Source organism: Gorilla gorilla, chromosome 5 (genome assembly GCF_029281585.2).
Source record: "Gorilla gorilla gorilla isolate KB3781 chromosome 5, NHGRI_mGorGor1-v2.1_pri, whole genome shotgun sequence".
Classification (NCBI taxonomy): Eukaryota; Metazoa; Chordata; class Mammalia; order Primates; family Hominidae; genus Gorilla; species Gorilla gorilla.
The window spans coordinates 151334408-151360451 of record NC_073229.2 but is presented as its reverse complement, the minus strand read 5'-3'; the positions used below and the strand labels follow the sequence as shown (position 1 = coordinate 151360451).

Genomic DNA, 26044 nt, shown 5'->3' with positions numbered 1-26044 from the left:
TTCGGGCTGAGAAGCCTCCTGGGGTGGGAAGTTTGCTTCATGTCTGGCATGTCCAATGATTCACACAACATTTAGGAGACCATATATGCTTTATAAATTGAGTAGAAAATCCAAACCTTTGAAATACATTTTTTTTAGTAAATTTTACTTTATGTCTTCAATATTATTTTATAGGAATTGGATTAGGTATTAATTTTAACAACCTTTTAAAAAGCCAAGTGAGATTCTTTATTAGGATTTATATTTAAGCATAATCCTGTGAAAATTGCACAAACCACTTAACAGCCTGAAGGTCACTGACTCTACTGACTGACAGCGCCTTTGTTTAGACAACATGATAGCACTAACATAACCATTTAGTGCATTTGAATACGATGTTGGCAATTTGTGAAAACTATTTGGCTTTAAAACATCAGTATGATTTGAAGCAAAAGGGGAAATCACTGGCCAATTTGCTTATTATAGTTAAGTTTGTTCTTTGAATAACAAAATGGTTGTAAACAGAAAGATGAAGCAGATTTGGTGGTAAAAAGAGGTTTTCAATTTTTTCAACAATGATAATATCATTAATAAGAAATAACGGTTGATGCTAAGCCTCATGTGTGATAAGTATAGTTAGAAAAGAGCAGATGATTAGAAATAAATTATCCTCTTGAACATGGGGCAAAAGTGTTGAAAAAGACAGAATGGGAAGATCAGATTGACAAAAGATTTAGGTTCTAGTACTGACTAACTTGCTTATTAACTGGCATTCTTAAGGTAGTTATATACTCTTTTCAGCCTCAAATACTTGAAATATCACTGGACTCAGAATTAGGTCTGAGTGTGAGTCCTGGTCTTTGAGTGTGAAATCTACTACTCACACTCAAAGCCTCAATTTCCTCATCTTTAAAATGCAGTCGATAATAATAATGCATATATGCCTGCAATATTTAAAGAATTTTAAATGAGATAGTTATGTAAAATTGCCAACATTTAAACAAATAATATTATTAAATCACAGTCCAATCAGAAAGAATCTATGTTAATATGGTTATGGTAATGGATATGGTTGAATAAGGACATATAGCCCAAGCGAATACATGTTTCTGTCTTTTGGCTTTTTGTAAGGTGATTTTGAGTCCAAGTGTAATTCCCCTGGAAAACCATTTACCTTCATTGCAGTAACTGGAGGTCTCATTTCCACTTTAATCATTGTATAGGTTCCCAGAATTATATAACCAGGTAACTGAACTACTGTGCCCTAACTCCTTAGTGTCCAGAGATGAATAAATCCCTGCCAGCTGTTATATTATTTAGTGGGGCTCTATGGAACATTAGGATTTAAAGCAACTCAGCATTTGGATATTATTTTTTTATTTCTGATTATAAAAACCATATGTATTAAACAATTTGGTTTTAGACTAGGAAATTAACAGGTGTCTGTATGTGTGAGTGTGTTTGTGTATATATATATATATATTTATATCTGTATATCTATAATGATTAATAAGCCAATTGTCCAGATTAATATAGGCTTGTGAAACAGGCATTTCAGTGTAAAGGTATAGAGTTTAATGGCAATACAATATGTAATATGATGAATTAAAAGTACTTCTGTTTCCTCTGGAACTTTAGGTGCGTTAGAAGATACTAGATCACATGTTGGTAGTTTTGTTCTTTTCATTATTCCAATACATATATTCAGGTCCTCTGGGTCTTAACTAACTTTTAAAAAATTTAGTATTACACACACATTTTTAGTTAAGCAATATACATGTGCCATCTGCCATTTATTAATATTAATTATAAATGATCAGTGGTTAATGGGATCCAAGTCCAGCAGCTGAGATTTTTCTGAATTTGACCTCCTTAGAGTTTATATAAAAAGTTTTCAGAGTAGTTCTCCCAAGCTCCTAGCCAATTTGAAGCTAGTTTGCAACCTAACATTTTAGATTATGTATTTAGCAATCAAAAAGAGGAAGGATAAATGACAGAAATCATGAAAAAAACATTATGCCAGAGGATTAGATGGGACAAATAAGAGGAAGAGATGTTGTTTAAAGTGATACAGTGTTGTGTGTTAAACATTACAACAAGCTAAAGGTTATGTGTACAGTACATGTTTTAGGAATGTTACAGTTTCATCTTTGTTTTCCATAGTTTTACTATAGTCATAATGACAAATGTGGAAGGGATGTTTCTATAAGTTAGTATAAATGAATGCAAACTTGAGGAGAAAACCTAGAAAGAAAGAAATACAAAGCCCAGCATGTTAGTATATCATGAGAGCCACTTCTCAAAGTTACTTATTTCTTGCTACCCTACAACATCCTACAGCTACAGCATAATGGACTCCAAGACATCTGATATAACCTCTGCACAATGCCTTGGGGAGCACACTGATATATTTTTCCTTCTGAGAGTCAAGCAATTTTCCTAAGAAAAAAATACTGTGCTTTTCTGTAGCAAAAAGTCCACAGGAATGTCAAATACAGATTTTACCATGATTATAACTGAAAAATGTAAAAGAGGTTTTAGAAAACATCTTGTTCAACAGTTTTAAAATACAGTACTTTCGTACAGAGCTACTGGTTGGCTAGACCTTACTTCAATAGAGGCACTTAGTTTATTTTTATTTTATTTTAAATTGGGGTAAAAAACACATAACTACCTTAACCATTTTTAAGTGTACAGTTCAGTGGCATTAAGTACATTCACACTGTTGTATAGCCATCACCAGCATCCATCTTCAGAACTCTTTTCATCTTGCAAAATTTGAAAAGTCTGTATCCATTAAACAATCACTCGCCATTTAGCCTTCCTTACCTCCTGGCAACTATCATTTTACTTTTTATTCTATTAACTTGCTACTTTAGGTACTTCATATAAGTAAAATCATATAGTATTTGCCATTTTGTAACTCTTTGAAGTTACTTAGTATAAAGTCTTTAAGGTTTATCTATGCTGTGGCATGAGTTAGAATTTTCTTCCTTCTTAAAGACAATAATATCTCATTGTATGTATATATCACAATTTGTTTAACCTATTCATCCATCAATGAACACTGTAGTTGCTGCCATCCCAACTTTTAGCTATTGTAAATAATGCTGCTATGAACATGGGTGTAAAACTATCTCTTTGAGATTCTATTTTCAATTCATTTGGGTATACACTCAAATGAAATTGCTGGATTATATGGTAATTATATATATATGTATAACTTTATATATATATGTATATTTGTTTGTGTGTGTGTGTGTGTGTGTGTGTATGTGTGGAACCACCATGCTGTTTTCATAGTGGCTGGCTGTACTATTTTACATTCCCATCAATAGTGCATGATAGTTCCAACTTTTCCCACATCTTTGCCAACAATAAGGCACATCTATTTTTTATCCATTGTATAAATTGGGCTCTACATGCAATTTCAACAGAGCAGAGGGTTCTGTTGCTAAAATCCATTTTAAAGCAATTTTTTTCTACTCCAGTTTTCTCATCTTGTAAGCATCTGTAGACAGCCAAGCAATCTATTACCAGGAGGAAAGCAAGACCCAGTCAAATGCCCACTAAAAGTCTCCTCTTACTACTCCTACTTACATTTTTTTTAAGCCTCAACTTTTTTGGCAGACCTTCTCAGAACACCTTTCTGAGGATAACTCTCTTAGTCTAATGCTCAAATCTGCTTTACAGAATACCTGGCCCCAAGCCACATCAGACAGTGAGAACAAACTGCTAGAATAGCCATTTTATTGAAGGGAGACTGTTTTCCATTGCAGCAGGGGAGAGTGGCTCAAGTAGGTGGCTCCCCTTGCTGCTTAAAAATAAGACCCTAAGAAGTGATTAAAAAAAACAAAAGAAGCAAGTAAGCACAGTTAGTATGGTGATATATTATTAAATATGTGGATAGCTCCACAAATTGAATTAACAACGTCAACACAGTTCTTGGTAAACAATACTTCACAAAATATTGTGTCCATAAAGCCTTATGATACAGTGGAAACTATAATGCACTGGGATTCATATTTCTTTTCTGTCATTACCAGCTTTGTGATAATGTCACTTCGGCAAAGTCACTTTAACTCTTTCGTGTTGTTTATTGCAAAAAAGAATGGTGAAGTATCCATCTCCAAGGTACTTTTTGACTTATTCTGATGTTTTATGTTTTGTTATTCCTACATAAGAGGAGGAAATCTAGAATTAGTTCTAACATAAGTCTTCTTAATTACATCAGCAGAGGCAGAAGAGTTTATGAGGGATATAGAACAAGATAGCTTATACATACCTATGATCATATGTACATGCAAATATATTTACCCTAGTGTGCCTAGCACGATGTCTGGCACACAACTGTCACCTATAATGTTTGTGAATGAATACCCACGCATGTAAGATTGCAGTATCTAACAATTTTTATTAAAATCAGCATCTGAGAAGGAGAAGTTGTAATTACAAAAACAAAGCAAAATAAAACAACCAAACAGAAAAAAAAAAAAACCAGATGCTGGTGAGGTTGTGGAGAAAAAGAAACACTTCTACATGGTTGGTGGGAGGGTAAATTAGTTCAACCATTGTGGAAGTAAGTGTGGCGATTCCTCAAAGATCTAAAGGCAGAAATACCATTTGACCCAGCAATCCCATTACTGGGTAAATACACAAAGGAATGTACATCACGCTACCTGACTTCAAACTATACTACAAGGCTACAGTAACCAAAACAGCATGGTACTCGTACCAAAACAGAGATATAGACCAATGGAACAGAACAGAGCCCTCAGAAATAATACCACACATCTATAACCATCTGATCTTTGAAAAACCTGACAAAAACAAGAAATGGGGAAAGGATTCCCTATTTAATAAATGGTGCTGGGAAAACTGGCTAGCCATATGTAGAAAGCTGAAACTGGATCCCTTCCTTACACCTTATACAAAAATTAATTCAAGATGGATTAAAGACTTAAATGTCAGACCTAAAACCATAAAAACCCTAGAAGAAAACCTAGGCAATACCATTCAGGACATAGGCATGGGCATGGACTTCATGTCTAAAACACCAAAAGCAATGGCAACAAAACCCAAAATTGACAAATGGGATCTAATTAAACTAAAGAGCTTCTGCACAGCAAAAGAAACTACCATCAGAGTGAATAACCTACAGAATGGGAGAAAATTTTTGCAATCTACCCATTTGAAAAAGGGCTAATATCCAGAATGTACAAAGAATATAAATAAATTTACAAGAAAAAGTCAAACAACCCCATCAAAAAGTGGGCAAAGGATATGAACAGACACTTCTCAAAAGAAGACATTTATGCGCCAACAGGCACATGAAAAAATGCTCATCATCACTGGCCATCAGATAAATGCAAATCAAAACCACAATGAGAAACCATCTCACACCAGTTAGAATGGTGATCATTAATAAGTCAGGAAACAACAGGTGCTGGAGAGGATGTGGAGAAATAGGAACACTTTTACACTGTTGGTGGGACTGTAAACTAGTTCAACCATTCTGGAAGACAGTGTGGTGATTCCTCAAGGATCTAGAACTAGAAATACCATTTGACCCAGCCATCCCATTACTGGGTATATACCCAAAGGATTGTAAATCATGCTGCTATAAAGACATATTCACATGTATGTTTATTGCAGCACTATTCACAATTGCAAAGACTTGGAACCAACCCAATAATGACAGACTGGATTAAGAAAATGTGGCACATATACACCATGGAATACTATGCAGCCATAAAAAAGGATGAGTTCATGTCCTTTGTAGGGACATGGATGAAGCTGGAAACCATCATTCTCAGCAAACTATCGTGAGGACAAAAAACCAAACACCACATGTTCTGACTCATAGGTGGGAATTGAACAATGAGAACACTTGGACACTGGAAGGGGAACATCACACACCGGGGCCTGTTGTGGGATGGGGGGATGGGGGAGGGATAGCATTAGGAGATAAACCTAATGTAAATGACGAGTTAATGGGTGCAGCACAGCAACATGGCACATGTATACATATGTAACAAACCTGCATGTTGTGCACATGTACCCTAGAACTTAAAGTATAATAATAAAAAAAACCATTCTATTATAAAGATACATGCATTCATATGTTCACTGCAGCACTAGTCACAATAGCATAGACATGGAATCAACCCAAATGGTGATCAATGATAGACTGGATAAAGAAAATGTGGCACATATACACCATGGAATATTATGCAGCCATAAAAAGGAATTGGGTCATGTCCTTTACAGGGATATGAATGGATGTGGAAGCTGTTATCCTTAGCAAACTAACACAGGACCAGAAAACAAAACACTGCATGTTCTCACTTACAAATGGGAGCTGAACGATGAGAACGCACGGACACATGAGGGAAAACAACACACACTGGTGCCTGTTGGGGCCAGGGGAAGGGAGAGCATCAGGAAGAATAATTAATGGATGCTGGGCTTAATAGGTGATGGGACGGTCTGGGCAGCAAACCACCATGGCACACGTTTACCTATGTAACAAACCTGCACATCCATGTACCCTGGAACTTAAAATAAAAGTTGAGGGAAAAAAATAAACTAATTCAAGTATATCAGTAATATAAAAAAAAGAAAAGCAAAACACATTATAGTCAAGTTAATACTAGAATAAGAAAAATATTTGCTATGCACATGACAAAAGGTTAATCTCTAATATACAAATACTTCCTATTAAGTGGTGTTTTACTTAATAGAAAAATTAGAAAATTGGACAAAACATATAAATAGGCATCCTGTGGAAATTCAAATAGCCTCTAAACATGAGATTAGCCTTATTAATAGGAAAATGTCAATAAAACAATAGAATACCATTTGTCAATCTATCAGATTGGCAAGAGTTTAAAGGACTAATAACATGCAGTTAGAGTCAGGATATGAGGAAACACGTAATTTTGATATATTCCACGTGTGAACTGAAACACCTTTTTGAAAAATAATCTGGCAGAATATATTAATATTTAAAATATTCACATCTTTGGTTTATCCATCAAATGTTTGGGACTACATTTAATATTAGATCTCACAATTATTGAGTGCTTACTCTGTGCCAGGCACAAGTCTGAAAGTTTTATACGTACTTATAACTCCTCACTACAACTTTGTAATGTAGTTAGTGTTATCATCCCCATTGTACAGATCAGGAAAAATGGGATATGTAAAGGCTAAAGAATTTGCTTAAAGTCATAGCGCTAGTTAAAAGCACAACTGAAATTTGAAACCACATGGTTCCAAAGCCTGTGCTCTAAATTCTAAGATGCATCACCTCCTTTTCCTCTGATAGAAAGTGAATGTATCAATTCATTAACATGATAGAGATTTTTGTTACAGTAAGAAGAGCAAAAAAATGGGAAACAATTTTACAATCCATCAATAGCAGAATGGTTGAATACATTATGTGATATTCATAGCACGTAACATTTTGCAGCTATTAAAAAGATGAATTAGAAAGACGTCCATGATATGCAAATTTTAAAATGACACAAGTAAACATGCACACACTATTGAGCTACTAAGGTGCACAATTTATTCTTTTTCTGTAGACACAGAAAGAAAAGTCAAATGCTTTTTATAAAGAAAATAATATATTCATTCTCTATGGAAATTTTTTATATGTCTATTTCTATAAGCAGAAGATTAATGTGGAAGAATATACAACCCACTTTCACATTGCTTTTCTCAGAGGAAGGACTGGACTGAGGGAGAGTGAGATTATTAATTTTTTATTTATGTATCTTTTAGGCTTTTGTGTTTTTACAAGAGCATGCACATCATTATTGATATTAAAAATACAGCTTTTGTGTAAACCAAACAAAGAAATGAATAAAACAAATAACAAATCTGTAGCTTAACTGAGATGGTTCTGGTTTTTAAACTATTTCAATACTTTTTTAGTTCACTAGGCTGACATTGCAAATATTAAATATTAGTTTTTGAAGATGATGAACATGAGAAGAAACAGTTATTCTACGAGCAGATAATTTTAATTCAAAATTGAAGAAATCTGCTGAGATGGAAGGAGAGGGTGACAAGGTAGGAGGAAGGGCATAAAAGGTATAAAACATGGTAGAAAGCCAAGGGGCTGATGGAGAGAAGTTAAATTTAAAAACTCCCTTGTCTTATACATTTCAAGACCTTGACAAACTAGACAAATGTGAAGCCACTACAGGTTTGCCAATGAAATACTTTAGTAACTGTATCTTAGCTGTTGAGACAAACCAAATTTGAAATAAAACAAAATCCCTTCATGATTTTGCTGTTGGCTGGAAAACAGATAAGCAGCATAGCAGATGTTTACAATTGTACTTATTATTCTGAGAAATATTTTACTATCATATGTACATATTCCATAAAAAATAATTAGCCATCTAAATTGTATTACATTATGAAAACCTAGGTTCTTATTTCTGTTAAGACAATAATTTTTGTTCATGAGTTATAATTAATTAGATATTAACTCTTGATCCTAAGTATGCACATATTTTCTATATCTTTTATTTTTGGAATTAGCAACTATTCATATTTTCTGCATGTGAATTTAGTATATTGATATTTCCTTACCTAAAATGTGCTATTACTCAAAAAAGTGAATAGTAAGTGGCATTGTGCTTTCAGATATTACATTTTATGTAACGCAAAAGTAAAAGGAATATCTCACTTACAGATGTACATGTTTTGCATTGAGATATAAAATGTAATTAAACTTTATTCAGAAACTCTTCCCTACATCTGTTTCTTTGCAAAAATAGGAAAAGCAAGCTTTTCCAGCAGAAAAAACAAGTAAACAAAACAACCATTTGCAAGGCATATTTCTCAATTATGGCAGCTGGGGCTCACAGAGGCTAGAGTTATGACCTGGTGGTGTATACACAATATAAACACCGGAGTTCAGTAATTAGGTTAGAGTTAATTTTAACATTTCAGTGGCCTTGTGCATAATCAAGCAAAAGGTCATTGCCCACACTGGTGCATTTCACACAGAACCCTCAGCAGCTAGAAATGGACATGGACATGTCTTTACTTAAGCCTTCACAATTCAATTCCAGAAACCATTCATATGCATAGTAGATTATTTTTTCTATTCATTTAAAACCAGTTTACTCCCCCAAAAAAAGTTTCTAGCAAATGCAGAGAAACTAGAAAAAAATAGTTAAAATATTCTTAGCATTATCCTGAACGTGTGTTTAGTCTGAAATAGACAGAAAAAACTTTGGTTACTCTTCCTCACTTAAAATTATTTTCAAAACCAGTATTGAAAAGGGATTATCTTGTAGAAAAACATACGTTTCTAGATTTGGTAAGTTTTGTTTCTTGTTTGGTGGGGAGAGATGGGAGATGATTTACATCTGTTGTGTTTTTGTCAGTACCCTTGTTTTCTAAACAGAACCAGCAATCAAAATGGCTCACTTGACCCTGGCTTCAACTGCAGGCATTTTACTTACACAGACCAATCTCAGGACCCCAATTCCTCTGCCACAGTGATTCAAAGCAGGGTCCATTGGAATCCTTTCGTGAGATTGGATGCAGGGATACTGAAAGAGAGAGCGAGAGCACTATCCTTTTTTATTTGGAGCAATGTGGATATATAGACTTGGAGCTGCCCAGAGCCAGCTTTCCTCCTAAATGGAGAAAGACTCTGCAGCAGAGGAGAATAAGGCCGACAAACAATGAGGAATGAAGGCAGTGTGAGCTGAAATGGTGAGAAAGGGAGAGAGCAGAAGGCGATGCAGTGATATTGTGATAAAGTGATATTGTTTGAGGACTTAGTGCAGTCTGTGGTTAAGCCAATAATTTTCTTCTTGCCTAAGATAATTTGAGATCTGTCATTTTCAACTGCAATGTCCTGCAGAATACAGAGGGCAGAACAGTGAGCTTGGTGAAAAAGGACTATCATTGAGAGATAACATGCTAATATATTGTTTTGCTATTAAAGTAATAAGTATGTCATGTAAATAATTTTTTAGAGAAACTGAAAAACAGAAAAATTTTAGGAAAGTATTTCTAATTTGGGACCTGAGAAATGGGATGTTTTAAATGAAAGGTAAGGAACTGAGTAGGAAATTAAATAGAAAGAGAAGGGCATGTAGAAGAGAGTGAGAACAAAGTGGATTAAGAGGTTTTGAAGAATTTTCATTTCTATCTATTTTGTCATGCTAATAATAGCCTACTTAGTCACACCTCTTGAGAGGCCCAAGGATAAGGCATCAACTCCTTTCTGCAGACTATGACATCTACAAAGTTAGTCTGTAATGCTTCTATGAAGAAGTTGCTGGAGGATATAAAAAGCAAGATAATTATCTATGGAAAGAATAATTCTTTGTGCCTTCAAATGTGGGGTGTCCCCTATGTCAAAGAGGTTTCGGCAACACTAGCAGTTTTAAGGAGTGACTGTATTAGGGAGATGGGAAGGAGAACAGGAGCATGAAAGGAGGGAGTGTCTTTTTGCTGGAGAAATAGTTACTTTGCAATTAGCAAAGGACAAAAAGCTTCTTTTGGAAACTACATTTGGGGGTCCAGAATTTAAATTTATGCTGATGCTCTCGGAGTCTCTCTCTAGGGAACCCTCCTAATTGGCAGGGATCTCAGTTGGCTAGAACAGGCTGTAAAGGAAGCCAAGGTCTTGGGGTCATTTCTCCAAAGGGCCGGTTAACTCAGCATTGTTCCACAACCACAAGCTGTACCTTTAACCCTACTTAGCCGTCTTACAAAAACATATTAGCACATCAACATGGTGGTCACAGAAAAAATACATGTATTCACATTGAGACCAAAATGAAATGTAAGCAGAGAAGTTTCATTTTTGCCAGCATTAACAAATGTCTTTGTAATGTGTTAGGAAACTCTAATGAAGACAGCAGCTACTGGTGGTACAAATCACAAAGGTGAAAACTGTTAACAAAGGTGTATGCTTACAAAAGGGCTGATACTCTATGGTCATTACCTTGTGGACTGATATAAACCATTCGGAATATAAGATCTATGATGAAAAGAATTTTGTCTTTTTGGTGTACTGCTTTATCCTCAGCACCTAAGAGTGCCCAGCACATGGTGGAAGTTTAATAAATATTTGTTGAGCGTATGAAGGTATCTTGGCCTCAAATTTTATTTATTCTTCCTGTTCTGCCCTTTACAAATTAGAAAGTACAATAGAAATAATATCCAACACAACATCTCCTGTATCAATAGTTGACTGTTTTTACAAAGGAAGGAAGGAAATTTACAAAGGAAACACAAATCTCTTACTGTATTTCAGACAATAAGAGATTGTTAAGTGAATGAGGAATCACACTAATCTAGCTACAAACAAGAGAAAGACCTCTAGGGTAGAATGCAAAAATGGCTATAATTCTCCTCTCCCACCCTGTATATGCATGCCACCTTGCAAAGTAAGTTTGCACCTTCTCCTGCCAAGAGATAAAATCTGTTTCTTCAACTCTTGAATCAGGACTAGGCTTATGACTAGTATAGGCTGACAGAATGTGGTGGAAGTAAAAACTATGCCAGGTTCTGAGCCTAGCCTCAAGAGGAATGACTTCACCTTTTCTACTTTGGAAGGCTGTAGGACCTCTTGCCATCTTGATGATAATAGAAACATGGCAATTTCCTCATTCTCCAGCCATCCAACAATGTGACAGAGCCCAGCCAAGATCAAAATTGCCCAGTAGGTCTCAGCCTTAATTGCCCAGGCACAAATTGTTAAGTAAGTGGTTGTTGTTTTAAGCCTTTATGTTTTGAGGTTATTTGTTATGCAGCAAAAACTAGCTGAAACAATCCTCGTGCACCAGACCTAAACAATGGCAAGATCATTGTTTGCTTAGGAGCTGAAGAATGCTACCACTCTATTCAATAACCTGGTCACCGTGTATTATGTCACACTCACCAATGGGTCACAAAGCACTAGATATTTATAAATATCACTAAGTGAAATCTCAGAGAATATAGGCATTTTCAAGGATCATTTATTACAAAGTTTATTTTAGAATAGGAATGCTGAGGTACACACCAATTAGCAGAAAAGCCTACAAATAATTCTTATACTATCATAGGAATTAAGGGATTGCATGGATGATAATAACAATTAAGTATTTCCCACCATGAATAATGTCCACCATGATTTTCGACCACCGTTAATAAAATCTCCAAAATCTCAGAGAGCCTACAAAAATGGTATGGAGCAAACTTGGTCTGAATTGTAAGAGGTAGTAACTGCTGGCTGAGTTCTAAAAAATGATATAATATCAAGGAATGCAAGGCATGAAATAAAGGCTTCTTATTTTCTGCAGAGCTTTTTCTTTAATGTTGAGAAGTTTAAGAACATACAATAGGATGTAAAATGTGTTAGAGGCAAGAAACTTAAAAACTGTCATTTCATTTTTTTTTCTACATCTATCAAGGTGCTGGCTGTAATTCTTCTGCTTCATTATGACACAGGGGAGTCAACTGTGCATGTCTTCAACCCAAAAACCTAGGCAACAAAGAATCCTCACATAGATCCTGCTATTATAATGTCAATGCCAGAGGAAACAATAAGAGGTGGGGCCTGTCACTGAGGCATTAAATGTTTTCACCTACATGGATAATAAATTCTGATACTTGTCCACTGAATTTACAAGGTGATTTGATGTTTCAGTGATTAAATTGGAGGTGGTGGGAAAGAAAAAAAAAAGGAATAAGGGTTGAGTAATATAGCTAAGGAGAAAAAAATATCAAATAAAAACAGAGAATAAGTCATATGTGACCATGATTAAAGAGCATCTGAAGACCAAACATGTTTTTATGAGAGACTTTAAAGATTAGTAGTGAGATAGGAGGTAGGGCTTGACTCACAAAGTGAGACTTGACTCTGGAGGCAGGGTTCAGACACCAGACCAAATTGAGGACTAATTAAAACAGGCATGGAGTGGAAGCACCTTTCTAAAAGACACACCCACCAATGTGCCATGTCAGTTTGCCATTGCCATGGCAACACCCAGAAGTTACCACCCCTTTCCATAGCAACAACCCAATGACGTAGAAGTTACCACCCTTCTCCTAGAAATTTCTGCATAATGTGCCCCTTAATTTGCATCTAATTAAAAGTGGGTATAAATGTGACTGCAGAACTTCCTCTGAGATGGTACTCAGGGCACACTGCCTATGGGGTATCCCTGCTCCATAAGGAGCAGTACCTCTGCTGCTGCTGTACACTGCTGCTTCAATAAAAGTTGCTGTTGAACACCACTGGCTTACCCTTGAATTCTTTTCTGGGTTAAGCCAAGAACCCTCCCAGCCTAAGCCCCACTTTTCAGGGTCCTCTTCACTGCATTGGTAGTGCCTACATTCTTTCAAGGACAGCTGTACAGTTTACTATTATTAAAAGCTTAATATTTAAAACAGATTGTAGTATATACAAATTGTAAACTGTCAATCCTTAAGAAACATACTCTAGGTCTGGTTCTAAAACTTGATCAGTTTAGAGAGATGAAATTTTAAAGTATCAGGTTGAACCATATGAAACTGCTTACACTTGACCATTTACGACCTACAAAAAAGGCGGTTGCATACAGTTCAACTGAATAGATAGGAGAGTATTATGAAAAAGAAATGATTATAGCCATATAATTAATTTTAGTGGAGGGAAAGCTAAATAGTGATTCAGCAACTGGAAGGCCTGTCCACTGAGGACATTAAATTGAAAACGTGGCTTAGCCTTTGAGAGAGAATACATTCAGCCAGGCATGGTGGCTCATGCCTGTAATCCCAGCACTTCGGGAGGCTGAGGCAGGTGGATTGCCTGAGCTCAGGAGTTCGAGACCAGCCTGGCCAACACAGTGAAACCCCGTGTCTACTAAAATACAAAAAATTAGCCAGGTGTGGCAGTGTGTGCCTGTAATCCCGGCTACTCAGGAGACTGAGACAGGAGAATCGCTTGAACTCAGGAGGCAGAGGTTGCAGTGAGCCGAGATCGCGCCACTGCACTCCAGCCTGGGCGACAGAGTGAGACTCCATCTCAAAAAAAAAAAAAAAAAAAAAAAAAAAGGAGAATGTATGTAATGCCTTTATATAATGCCTGGTAGACTTTTACTATACTTAATTTTGAGAAAGTACATAAGGCAACCTACAGTATACTCAAATAGTACAGTAATACAATGATTCCCACATTTGTTTCTTCCTGGAGTGTCCCTAAACATTTTATTTCTTTCTATTTTAAAGGGTTCCTTTTATATTTCTCTGGTGGAATGAATGCTAGCTTGTCTTTATACCAGGAAGATAGACCTCCACCTCACTTCTTCCAGCAACATGCTCTGCTCTTCTCTCTCCTTTCTATCCCAAGATCATACACTATCTGTGATTAATAAGATTCTTTTTCGTAAAACTAACCAAAGAACAAAATTTCTTTTATTCTTGGTGAGTTGCCTTAAAAACCATCTATAGGAAATTCTCTTTAGTTAATTAGAGGAAGGTACAAATGAATGAAAAATGTGTTTTGTTGACTCTGCTTCTACCACCACATACACAAATATACCCTTTTGCATCAAATGCAGGTGCACACACATCTTCCTGAGCTGTTTCAGTTTTCCTTATCTGAGATGGTTACACACTGTATGTCAAAAAAGTCAATAAATAAAACCTGGCAACCACTGGAAATGCATTTTCTCCTTGTTTACTTCTACTTAAATATGATGTTTCAATACACATGTGATAATAGTTTATATATTAGTCTGTATAATCTCTTAAAATCTATATTTTTGATATTTCAAATATATAATTCAATTAAGTTCAAGCTAGAAAGAACTGTATTGGTAATGACCTCTTACTAAAGTTAGTAATTGATGGAGAAGTTCAGGCTGATTAAAAGGTAGCATGTCAAGTAAAGGGGAATAATCTGAAATACTGTAAACAAATACATGAGATAATTTAAATGTAAGGATACAACAATTAAATTTATCTCCTTGGGTTAACTTATTCTAACCATGAGAAAATGGTAGTAAAGAAAAATGTATGTGTGTAAGATTTTGTAACATATACATATTAAAAAGCATCTCCCAACTAGATGAATCCACACTGTTCCTACAAACTATTTTCTTCTATTCAACTTCTTCTTTGTGTACATTTTGAAAAGTCATTTCTGGATCTTATCATTCTTCCCTGGAGATCTTGCCTTTGGCAATTTCAACAGAGCAGAAAAAATCCTGAACACATGCTCCCTACCTTTTCCAAATATGAGTTATCTACCTCTGTCTATTGTTAACCGCTTAGGCAGGGATCATAGACCTAACTTTAAATTCATAAGAAAAGCCTTATCTTTTAGTACACTCATCTTGAAATGCTCAAGCTATGAACCTAAAAGAATCTTCTTATTTTATTAATCTATAAACATCTGGGAGCAACTCAAATAATAGCTATCCTAAGTGTGAGGGGAAGTCATGTCTGTACCACTTTATTGTGTTTATCTTTAAAGTTGATTAAATGTCTCTAATGCTTACCCTACTTAAAATAAGAAATGCCAACTTGTATAGAAAAATATAAAGGTAAATTAAAGTCCTCTACTAAATTTGCTCTGTTGATATGCTTCTCTATATGTGTATGTGGGGTTCTTATCATTTAGGTTATAAATTCAAGACATGAGTAATTTTCAAGATATTTTTATTATATATTATACATATTATATAAATATATAGTAGAGCCTAAATGAAGACTCTGGATGTTATTATTTTGATATGATGCTTGATAGAGAGGATACGGTGGGATGTCCAGAGGTCATTATTACTTTTCTATTTCGTTTGTGTTCAAATAGGATACTTGCTAACTAAACCTTAAGAGAAGTTAAGAAAACTGGAGGATTAGAGAAATAACAAAGAGAGAAATGATTTTCTTCCTACCTTTAGTTTATAGGCTACTTAACAAAAGTTTTTGACAAACACCTTGAAAAATAAATGAAGAAAAATAAAAGTAGGACTAAATCTGGAAATTAATTGTAAATGTGATTCATATTTGCCACTTGTTAGTCTACATTTTACGAAACTTGAAAAAATAAAACAGTTAAATTTTCTAGTTGTATAAACTTCTCTTTGTAAACGTAAAATGTCACTGTATCCTCAGAGGGGAAGAAAACAAATCAGAAAGACACTTTTAAGCTAAATCTTATGTCACAGGTTACTATTTCAAACTTCTTGTGATGTTATTTATTTTATCTCTTTCTAGATGAGATAAATGCCAGTTTTAACAGCTGACATTTTCAATGTTAATGTTTAAGTCAAGTGCTACCAAAATATAATCTATTGAAAGATCACATTCTCAAGTAAAAGAAATAAAATGTAATTAGAATCGTGATTTAATTCTGCTATTGGATAACTTTTCTTCATTTATATTTTAAAGGGAATGTGTACTGAATACTGATTAGTAATGTACAATCTTTGTGAAAAGAATGATATGAGCAAAGACCACCTGTAAGTCATTAAATTTTAAGGAAATTTAGTAAACATAAGTAAATGTACGGCAACAGGAGCATACCAACAAGTAGAGTGATGAAATATTTGACTTCCAAATCCAACTTTTAAAATCTAAGATGTTTTAAATTAATTGGTAACAAATGCCAAAAGGCCTTTTTCACTAGCCAGCTTTCATTCCTTAAACTAAGTTTTAATCAAAACCTCCTACAAATTTACAAAAGTTTGAAGTTCTCTTTAAATAACCCATGTCTTCAAGAATTTTTTTCACATTAACTACTTGATTAGAATGGCAGAAACAGGTTTTATAGCTTTTAGTGATGGCCAATTCTTTTGGCATAATGGATGTTTCTTTGCAAAGTACAGGTGACCCAAATTCTCTTTTGTATAAGCAATGTTCAAGTTTTCAGTGTCCTCTTCTGTGTTCCCTTTAAGCTAGTTCACACATCTATAATCTCCCTTACTCTATGATGTTGTGATTATCTGTTTAAACATCTCAACCTTTCACTGGACTCTGGTGTACCTTCACAATAGAGAGACAGTACCCCATTCAGCTGTGAATCCTTAGGCCCTACTAGTACAGTGCATAGCCATAAAGTAAGAATATAATAAAACTATGTTGAATGAATAAATGAATGAAATAAGCTAGTAAATGAATGAAATAACCTAATAAAGGTCAACTATGGAGAAATAAGTTAAGAAAGGTCAACTACAGAGGCAATCAAACTCCTTTGGAATTAATTGAGAAGATCATTTATAGACTCACCAGATAACTACGAATAGTTACATAAAACTACACAACATATTTGTAGGAAGTGGTGCTGAAGACATTAGTGAGAAAGATAGAAAAATGATATTTTAAAGATCGGCAACTGAAGGTCTTCTGGCTGGAAGTTTATTCACCCTAAAGGATCATATTATTAAATGCTATATTTCTCCTTGTTGATTTCATAGCAAATTCTAATAGTTAATATTGATGGAATAGGTTCTGTAATCTGGTCTATAAAGGCCAGAATATGAAAAGAAATCCATATGAAAAGATATCTGGAGACAGATATGAAAAGAAATATGAAAAGAAATACGCAATATGAAAAGAAATATGCAATATGAAAAGAAATCTGGAGACAAATGTCATTAATGATTTTGCTATATTCATAAAATGTGGTCTTGGTCATTTAATTCAAAATAAAGTCAGTATTAACTATACTGGCCAGGTATGGCGGCTCACACTTGTAATCCCAGCATTTTGGGAGGCTGAGGTGGGATGATTGCTTGAGCCTGGGAGTTTGAGGTTGCAGTGAACTGCGATGGCACCACTACAATGCAGCCTGGATGACAGAATGATATTCTGTCTTTAATTTTATATATATATGTGTGTGTGTGTGTGTGTGTGTGTGTATACACTTAGCTACAAAAGCTTACCACTACATTTCACTACTTTGGTTTGCAGGCAGTGAGGAAAGGAATGTTTGATAGCAGTGTTTCTTTGTCTTGTTCTTGTAAATATCATTAGACTTTGTAATTATGAGACTTCCCAAAAGTTTTCTAAGTACTAGCAAAGCAGATTATAGTACAGATAATGCCCTGAATGCTTACAATACAGCCTAGTTCATCGTAATTCAATTAGCACACTTCTATAGTAAAGTTCTGACATCAGGCTCCATATTTTGGAATTACCACATCTATATTCTGTAATTTACAAGCAACATATTCTTGTTTGGTACACATTTTAGGATATTAGGCATGAAAGATAATGCCAAGTGTTTCATAAGAAATAAAATGAAAAATGCAACAGATTATGAGGATTCAAACAAGCACATTTTGTTATTATGATTGTACCTCGTTCTCCCTTCTGACACTTCTTCCTTTGCACTGTACACTTTCTTGTCTCATTTGTTGGGGGACATAGGTTACCCTTTGCTGAAGGATGCTGTATTATTTCTCGGACCCGTGTTTCAGTCCCTCTTTTGAAGCCACATGTTTTTCCCTTCTTCGTGCATGGACTCCAAGGATTCCATTCACTGACCTCACAGTGCACTGAAACAGAACAGAAGAAACAGACTCAGCTGGCTCACAACCACTTTCACTATTGTTGAGTTAAAAAAAAATTTTCTTCCATCAGAACTTGCCCACATTTGAGAAGAATCTTGCAGATCAAAGTCGGGCAAGATGACTTAAATATAAAACAGGAGAATGGGAAAGGCAGAAATTGAATGTTTTCAGTTTAGTACTCATTATCAGATAAACTCATTTTTGCATTGGATTTCCTTTTTCTCTAGATTGATTAACACAGGCACTAACATTAATATAATCACTAAAATTGATCAATTTTTTATAATTTCCAGAGCACTGCTGCAATTGTTGATTGATCCTGACCAGAATTTGAAGAACAGTTGTTATACTATGTGCTAGAGAATTGATTCTCAAACTTTAGCACGCATCAGAATCACTTGGAGGGCTTGCTAAAACAAAAAATGCTGGACCTTTCTCCATTAGCCCCCACCAGAGTTTCTGATTCAGTTACCTGGGGTAGGGCTGTGAATTTGCCTAACAATACAGGTAATGCTGATTTGCAGGTACTGGGAACTCCTTTTGAGAACCTCTGTGTTAGAGAATGCTTGAGCAGAAAATGAATCCAGGTCTTTGGCCTACTATTTACTGCCTTTGCTTATGACATGTGCTGTTGTATGCTTAAATATTGATATCTGTTACTGAGTATGGTTCAGGCATAGCAGCATCTATTATATGTGAATTCTGGGTCAATTTCAGCTGATAACCTGCTTCTAAAATTAACCTGACCAAGTGATTCCTAAGATGACCTGATGTACTTTTTCTGGAGCTTCTTTTGGAGATTTGTTTCCTTTTTCTGTATTAGTTTCTTTTTTTTCAATAATGGCTTTCTCAGGTTGTAACAGATTTTTGAACTTCTAAAGAAAAGAAACATCTCAAGGTGCTATTATATTTATGTCCCTAAAACTTTCTAATGTATAACAACAGCTAGCAACAGTAACTCTTTCAGATGATTTAAGACTATCTTTCCACAAAAAGAAGTTTCCAGTAACCTCCCTTATTGCCTTCTGATTTAATGATTCCTTACTTTAGAGCAGAATGCTATCTCATAACAGCAGAGGCTGAAAGATAACTTAAATGTTTTAGAAATTTAAATCCATTTATTATACATTTTTCACAGGACTTTTCAGACACTTTCAGGTCCCTGAGTGCAACACGGAATTAAATGGAATTGATTAAATACATGACTTTATGTTTTTGTGAAATGAAATGAACTTTATTGAACCATTTTAAAATAGTCTTCATGCTCAGTTATACCATTACAATTTTCATTCAAGAATAGAGTAAGTCAATTAATAATATTATAATCTCTTGCTGGTTATGGATATTATCTTCCAGCATCCCATTCTGATATTAACCATTAAAAAGTAGTGTATCCTTAGCATTACAAAAAAAGGCACCTCCAAAAAAGCAAATGAGAAGAGGAAAGTCTATGTTTGTGAGCTGTCACTTTGTCCAGTATTCATTTAATTCCAGAATTAAGAGGACTGAATTAGAAAAAATGATCTGATGTGCAAGTGACCAGAACTTCGGTGCTCTTTCATAATAGCAAAAGTGGTCTAAGCAAATGTATACTTGGACTTCAGAAAAACGTATTTAAAAAATTACAGCTTAGGTAATTATTAGTTTATAGTCAGAAGATGAAAGGTTTTATAAATTAAATTCTAAGGACAACCTTAGATAGTTTCATTGGAGGAGGGAAAATATTCAAAACTAATGAGTTTAGGTAGTAAAAAGTTCTAATGAGACCAGAGAGTTAAAACACCATGAAATGAGGTGAATTTATCTTAGAGAAACACTGTAGAATAAACCTATAATGTTAGCATCCAAATAATATTTCCAGGAAAAAAAATGAAAACTGAAAAAAAAAGTGCTAAAGACAACACAAAAGGTGATTTAAGTTCTATTCAGATCATTTAATGAACAATGTAGAATTGAGGCACTCCTTGGTTAAGAGATAGTTAAGGAAAAACAGAATATTCACCTTCTGTGTTCCTCCTAGCTTCTGTATTAAGAACAATCTTAAAACTGGAAATCTTTAGCTATTCACTAATGAAGCAAATGAAGCACATGTCTCATAAAGGTAATGAGCTCCGGTCCCTGGGAATGATTGTGCTGTGGTTGATCATCAGTGCAAGATGCTGTAAAAGGGATTCCCGAATTGGCAAGAAAGTTGAATAGGATGTCCTATTAGTAGTGACTTTACTGGTCATTTTGCTCTAATTCTTGTTGACTAGTTGCATGGTTCCATAGAGAACATAGCAAGGGAATGTCCCTTGCTACTCAGTCCTTGAAGTGAGATATATTCTCTCTGTGTTTCTTGAACAAATCCAACTAAGAGAAGCAGTGAGGGTGACAAAATGACAGTGCAGACAGGAAGCAAATATCTGGAGCACAAAGTGAAAAGAACATGTTCTCTTATAAAATTTGGTTCAGTGGATGTTTCTGTTTCATTTCACCTGCAAACCATGGAAAGCGGATACACTGTGACATACCTCTTTCATCCCAGCTCTATATCAGGGTAGCATTTCCTCTGTTTATGACCTTTCCTCTCAATTTAAAAATCTCGATAGAAAAGTAGAAATACGGTGTGGATTTTAGCAATGAGAAAGCCACATTCTTTCTATTGGATGAGTAGTGGGAAGCTAAAGTCAGGCTACTAATTACAGCACTGAAAATAACTTAAAATGTTTCTTTGGGATCACCATTTTGGCTCTCCGGATCCTAGTTTTCATATTTGTTAAAGGAACAGGCTTTAATATTCCTTTGTGATATAGAAGCAGGTCATCATCTTCCCTGAAATTCTGGACTGGCCTAAAGGCATGGCAGGTGTAGTACCTGAAGGCTAGGCGCCATATGATGGGAGACATCTCTTATTGAGCAAACAACCAGAGCCAGCCCTGAACGGAAGTTGGTGATTTGTGTTACTACAGTGTCCTAGGTCATTTGCATCTGTTAAATGAACCAAACTCAGTAATTGGCCTTTGGACTGCTAACCTCTTTTCCAAAATATATAAACTTAAATGTGGTTGTGTTAAGAAATAGTCTTAGTCTTACTAGCAGCATAAATTACCAGTAAGCTTTAAAGGCAAATCCAATAGTGCCAAGTGTGAAATGATCTCCCTGACAGAAAAGCATTAATACATTTAAGGTAAATAGCCTTTCCAGGACTGAATGTGACACCTTCAACAACTGAAAAAATCTAAATATGCGCCTTTTTTCTGGGTAGAGAAATGTCACAAACATTCTGCAACTCATCCTGAATTTCTGCTCTTGAATATTCCACAGACGTGTTTTCTATTTTTTCCAGTGTTTGGAACTTATTACCTCTAATCATCAGCCCTCAGGACCTATAAGAAAAAGAACTTGAAGTGCTTTCTTTTGTACTTTTTACCCTATTCCTAAGTTGCTTTTTTTTCCATGTGTTTTTACAACTAGAGAAGAAAAAACTTAACCAAAATGAGCCATGAACTGTTTCAAGACTGTTGTTTTCCAGATGCTTCTAAAATTATCTTTAAAATATCTATTTATTTTATTCTATCAAGAACATTGTTTAGAAATAAAAGTGCTACGGTACACTTGAAATGGTTAAACCATCACTTTAGAGTTATTACTCCAGCACTTTAGATTCTAAGGGACCCCTAAGATGGGGACCCCAGGGGAGTCCTGGAGACTATCTTGTACTGAATCAGGAGGGCAGTTGTGTGGATATGCCAACATCACCGCAGCATCAAAGGTTCCTGTAGTTCTTGCCCAGGGGATTTTGAGACTTCCTAGGCTATTTTACCATTTGGTTCAGCATCTGCTTCCCAAGTGTTCATCAAAGTTGTAGCTGTAGTAGCTGCACAACGTTTAAAAGATTGAAAATACAGCCTGACAGTGATCTGTTATTTAGACAAACAACTTGTCTGAGGGACCTCCCCTTCAGGAAATTTGGCCTGCAATTAATCAGCCCCAGGGACTGTCTCAATCTGTCAGTTTGAGTAAGTCCACAATCCTTTTTATTATGTATCAATACCTGTGCAAGCAGAATACTTCAGCATAGCAGTATGAGAGAAAAAGAGTGAGATTTTAACTAAATCAATTCCAGTTCTCTAGGTCTTTGATCCATTTACTGAGCATTAATGGGCTGTGTCAAGAGAATATATGTTCCCACCTTGGAAAATAACTTTGGTCATTAGTTGAGATTAGACCTAGGTGTTTTATGAAACTGTTGCTCTAAGGTAAAAATTAAGTTCAAGACATATATGTATGTCACATAACAGATCACTGTCAGATATACATATGTGTGTCTTGACTGAATGTTTACTTAAATTAAATTCATTAAATAATAATTTAAATAAAAATTCACTAAATAATAAAAATAAATCTATCGTAAACAGAACAGTTGAAACAATTATCAATAGTCCCTAAGAAATAAGGAAGCACCTACTATATTAAATTGTACCATAATACATACTAGATAAGATTATGAAAAACACCTTTAAGAGAGTATCTTTGTGAAGAAGGATGGAGACAGCCTTTAAGAGATCTCAGCCCAAGAACCTTCAAGTTCTTTTGACAAAGGACTTTGAAAAGCACCTCCATGGAGACTGACATTATCACTTACTCAAATTATTACAGGTTCTCCTTACCAATACTGACACACTCCATAGTATGGTTGTTGGCTTCCAACCCTTCTGGGCAATTGTCAAGGCACTTTCCAAGGTGTAAGTAAAATCCACTTTTACATTTTGTGCAGAAATTTTTGTTGAAACAGGTATCACAGTCAGCTTTGCATTCTGAAAGAGAAAAAAGAAAGAGAAATATGCTTGCATTATGTTCTCTTAACTATTGGTCCAGTTCTACGTGTGTCAGACACAGCCACACACAACTTTAGTATCAAATAAACACCTGAAGTCCAAAATTATTTTGCCAGACTGAATTCACGATTCCTCCTCAGTGATTTAGTTGAGGTACATTGGTTATTGATTTTAAAATCATTGTACTGATTGCCCTATGAAAAACTCTTTGTTTATATATATATATATATATCCAAGAATATTTATAAGATGAAGTGTCTGTTTATATTAAGTGATAGTGAAAATGTTTCATCAGAACCTTAAGAAAACATACAAAGGATATTACCTTTGTGTTGTTCTTGAGGGCTATTGATTCTTACAACAAATATTTGATTGCCTACTATGTGCCAGGCATTGTTTTTTATATTGGTTGACAGCAATGCACAAGAGGGGTAAGAGTCAGGCTTCAGAAAGTTTACATCCTAGGAGAGGAGATACAGTAAACAATAACAATAGTTCACCCTTATATGGTGATTGCCGTAAGCCAGGATTGCTATAATGCTTTACAATATTATTAAGTTATTTAAAGTTTACAACAATCCAGTGAGGTAGTCATTGGTATAATTTCATTTTACATATAAGGAAACTGAGGCTCACAAAAGTTATAAAACTAACCCAGGACAACAGATCAGACTGCTTTTTGAAACCAGGCAGTCTAGTTCCAGAGTGATAAGTGCTCTGGAAAACAAAACAAAAAAACAGCAAATGGTGGGAAAAAGAGATGGAGGGTGGTTGACAAGGGGAACAGGCTGATTATTTTGGATAGGATGATCATGGAATGTCTCTCTGAGAAGGTGACATATGAGCAAAATCATCAATGATATAAGACAGCCAGCTATGCAAAGATGTGGACAAAAAGCTTTCCAACTGCTAGAACAGCCAGTGTATAACATAATTGCAAAGGCTTGAGGTGGGAAGATCTTGTGAGAAGGGAAGTGAGGCTGGTGCAAAATGGTTGAGGGGGAGTTGTAGGAGATGAGTTTGGAGGAACTACATATTATATTTGAATAGAGTGGTATTTCCTAATTTACATTTTTGAGAAAGGTCCCTGGGTCTGCAGTGTGAAAAGTAGGTTTTCAGGTTCCAGATGACAGTACTCCCAATATTTATTTCCAATTGATAAATAAATGTTTCAGTTGCTCTGGAATCTCTCTTGAAGTCAAAATAGCTGAAATGATTTGGCAAGTTAGTCAATACTTGGATTTTGTGTTGATAATGGAAACTCAGATGGAATTGAGGCTTGCAGTACTTTTCTATAGGTTCAATGAGCAATAATCATATTCCCAGCCTTTGCTTTCATAATTAAAAAGAAAACCAAAACATGAGTGCTTTTTTTGTAAGTTAGTGATAAAAATTTTCTGGTTCTGAGGGTTAAGTCCAAGTATGGTTTAGCCTAATTATCAGATAAACATTATCATTTACTTAACATTGAATATCACAAATATATTAGAGGCCATTTCAATCTGGAAAAGTCACCAAAGATGAGATAAAAATACAATTTCGTGTGGGCACTTACTTGTACACTTATTTATATCTGGATATCGAGTTCCATAATATCCACTTGGACATGAAGAGAGACATACTCCAATCTGCTTCATGCCAATTCTTTCCAGAGCAAAAAATAGTCTGGGCTTACATGACAAACATCCATTGTAATCTGAGCACGTTGCACAGCCTCCTTGGCAGCCTTGACTAACGTTAGGATGCACTGTGGAGACAAATGTAGAAAGACATTACAAAGGTTAAATCACAGATAAAAAAATGACAGTTTCTGGGCAGGATATATGTTCTCTTTCATTAGCTTTCAATTTGTTGGCAATGGGTGAATGAGGTGGGATTTTTTTTCATATCTTTTTTTATGATCTTTTATTTCCCTTTAGCACATGTATTGTTTTTAATTTCAAAGTTCTTAAAATTGAGCATTTGAAAAATAAGAATATACTGCCTCAAAGGACTTATATATGTGTGTGTATACATAGTCTCTTTATCATATAATATATATTTTTAAATTATGTATAACTAATTATATATATTCTCTTCATATATATAATATCCTCACTGAACTAGCACCCTGGGAGATTGGGGACTGGTAATTTTGTGCTCATTTACACAGTGAAATTAATACACATTTGCTTTGCTTTTCATTTATGTAATGGAAGATAAGCATATGTTTCTAATTTCTTCAGTAAGTAAAATAATGTACATTAGGGCTTAACTTGAGTAAGGACACTAAGTTTTATATCTGTTTTGAACTATGGTGTATTAGAGAACACAATTCTACTTTTTGATCCAATGCAAACTGATGCTGAAACTATGTTAGCTGTTGAGCACCCCACAATTCCTTCATTAAATATTTCTTCTCACACGAGCTTAATAATTGCCAGTTCAAATAGATATAATGGTGAAAATGTGATGCTTATCTCACCAGTGTTTCCATGTGGATCATATATGACTACTTATGGTAATTTATGTTCAATATTTTCTCTTTTGGAACTGGAGTCTTACAGTTTCTGTGCCCTTATCTTCTACTTACTCGAGTGAAATGTATATTTGGTGAGAATGGACCAGTCTACCTTAAGAATCACTGTTACACTTATTGCAGGGTTTCCAAGAGTTACCAATGTGTGAGTTAAGAGTGTTCATTAGCAAGTCTGAACAAACAGAAATGAATATTTGGGA

General features: G+C 35.0%; 1 protein-coding gene across 3 annotated transcripts in view; it reads right to left on the bottom strand.

Moving 5' to 3' along the window:
• RSPO3 (R-spondin 3) overlaps positions 1–26044 on the bottom strand; it is a 79352-nt gene that overhangs the window by 23354 nt on the left and 29954 nt on the right. For all 3 annotated transcript variants that reach the window (XM_004044647.5, XM_055391576.2, XM_063707839.1), the window contains exons 2-4: positions 24882–25073; positions 23159–23305; positions 18294–18491 (exon numbers count right to left, since the gene is read on the bottom strand). In XM_004044647.5, the coding sequence (XP_004044695.1) occupies positions 18294–18491; positions 23159–23305; positions 24882–25073 (537 nt within the window). The remainder of the gene's footprint in view (positions 1–18293; positions 18492–23158; positions 23306–24881; positions 25074–26044) is intronic.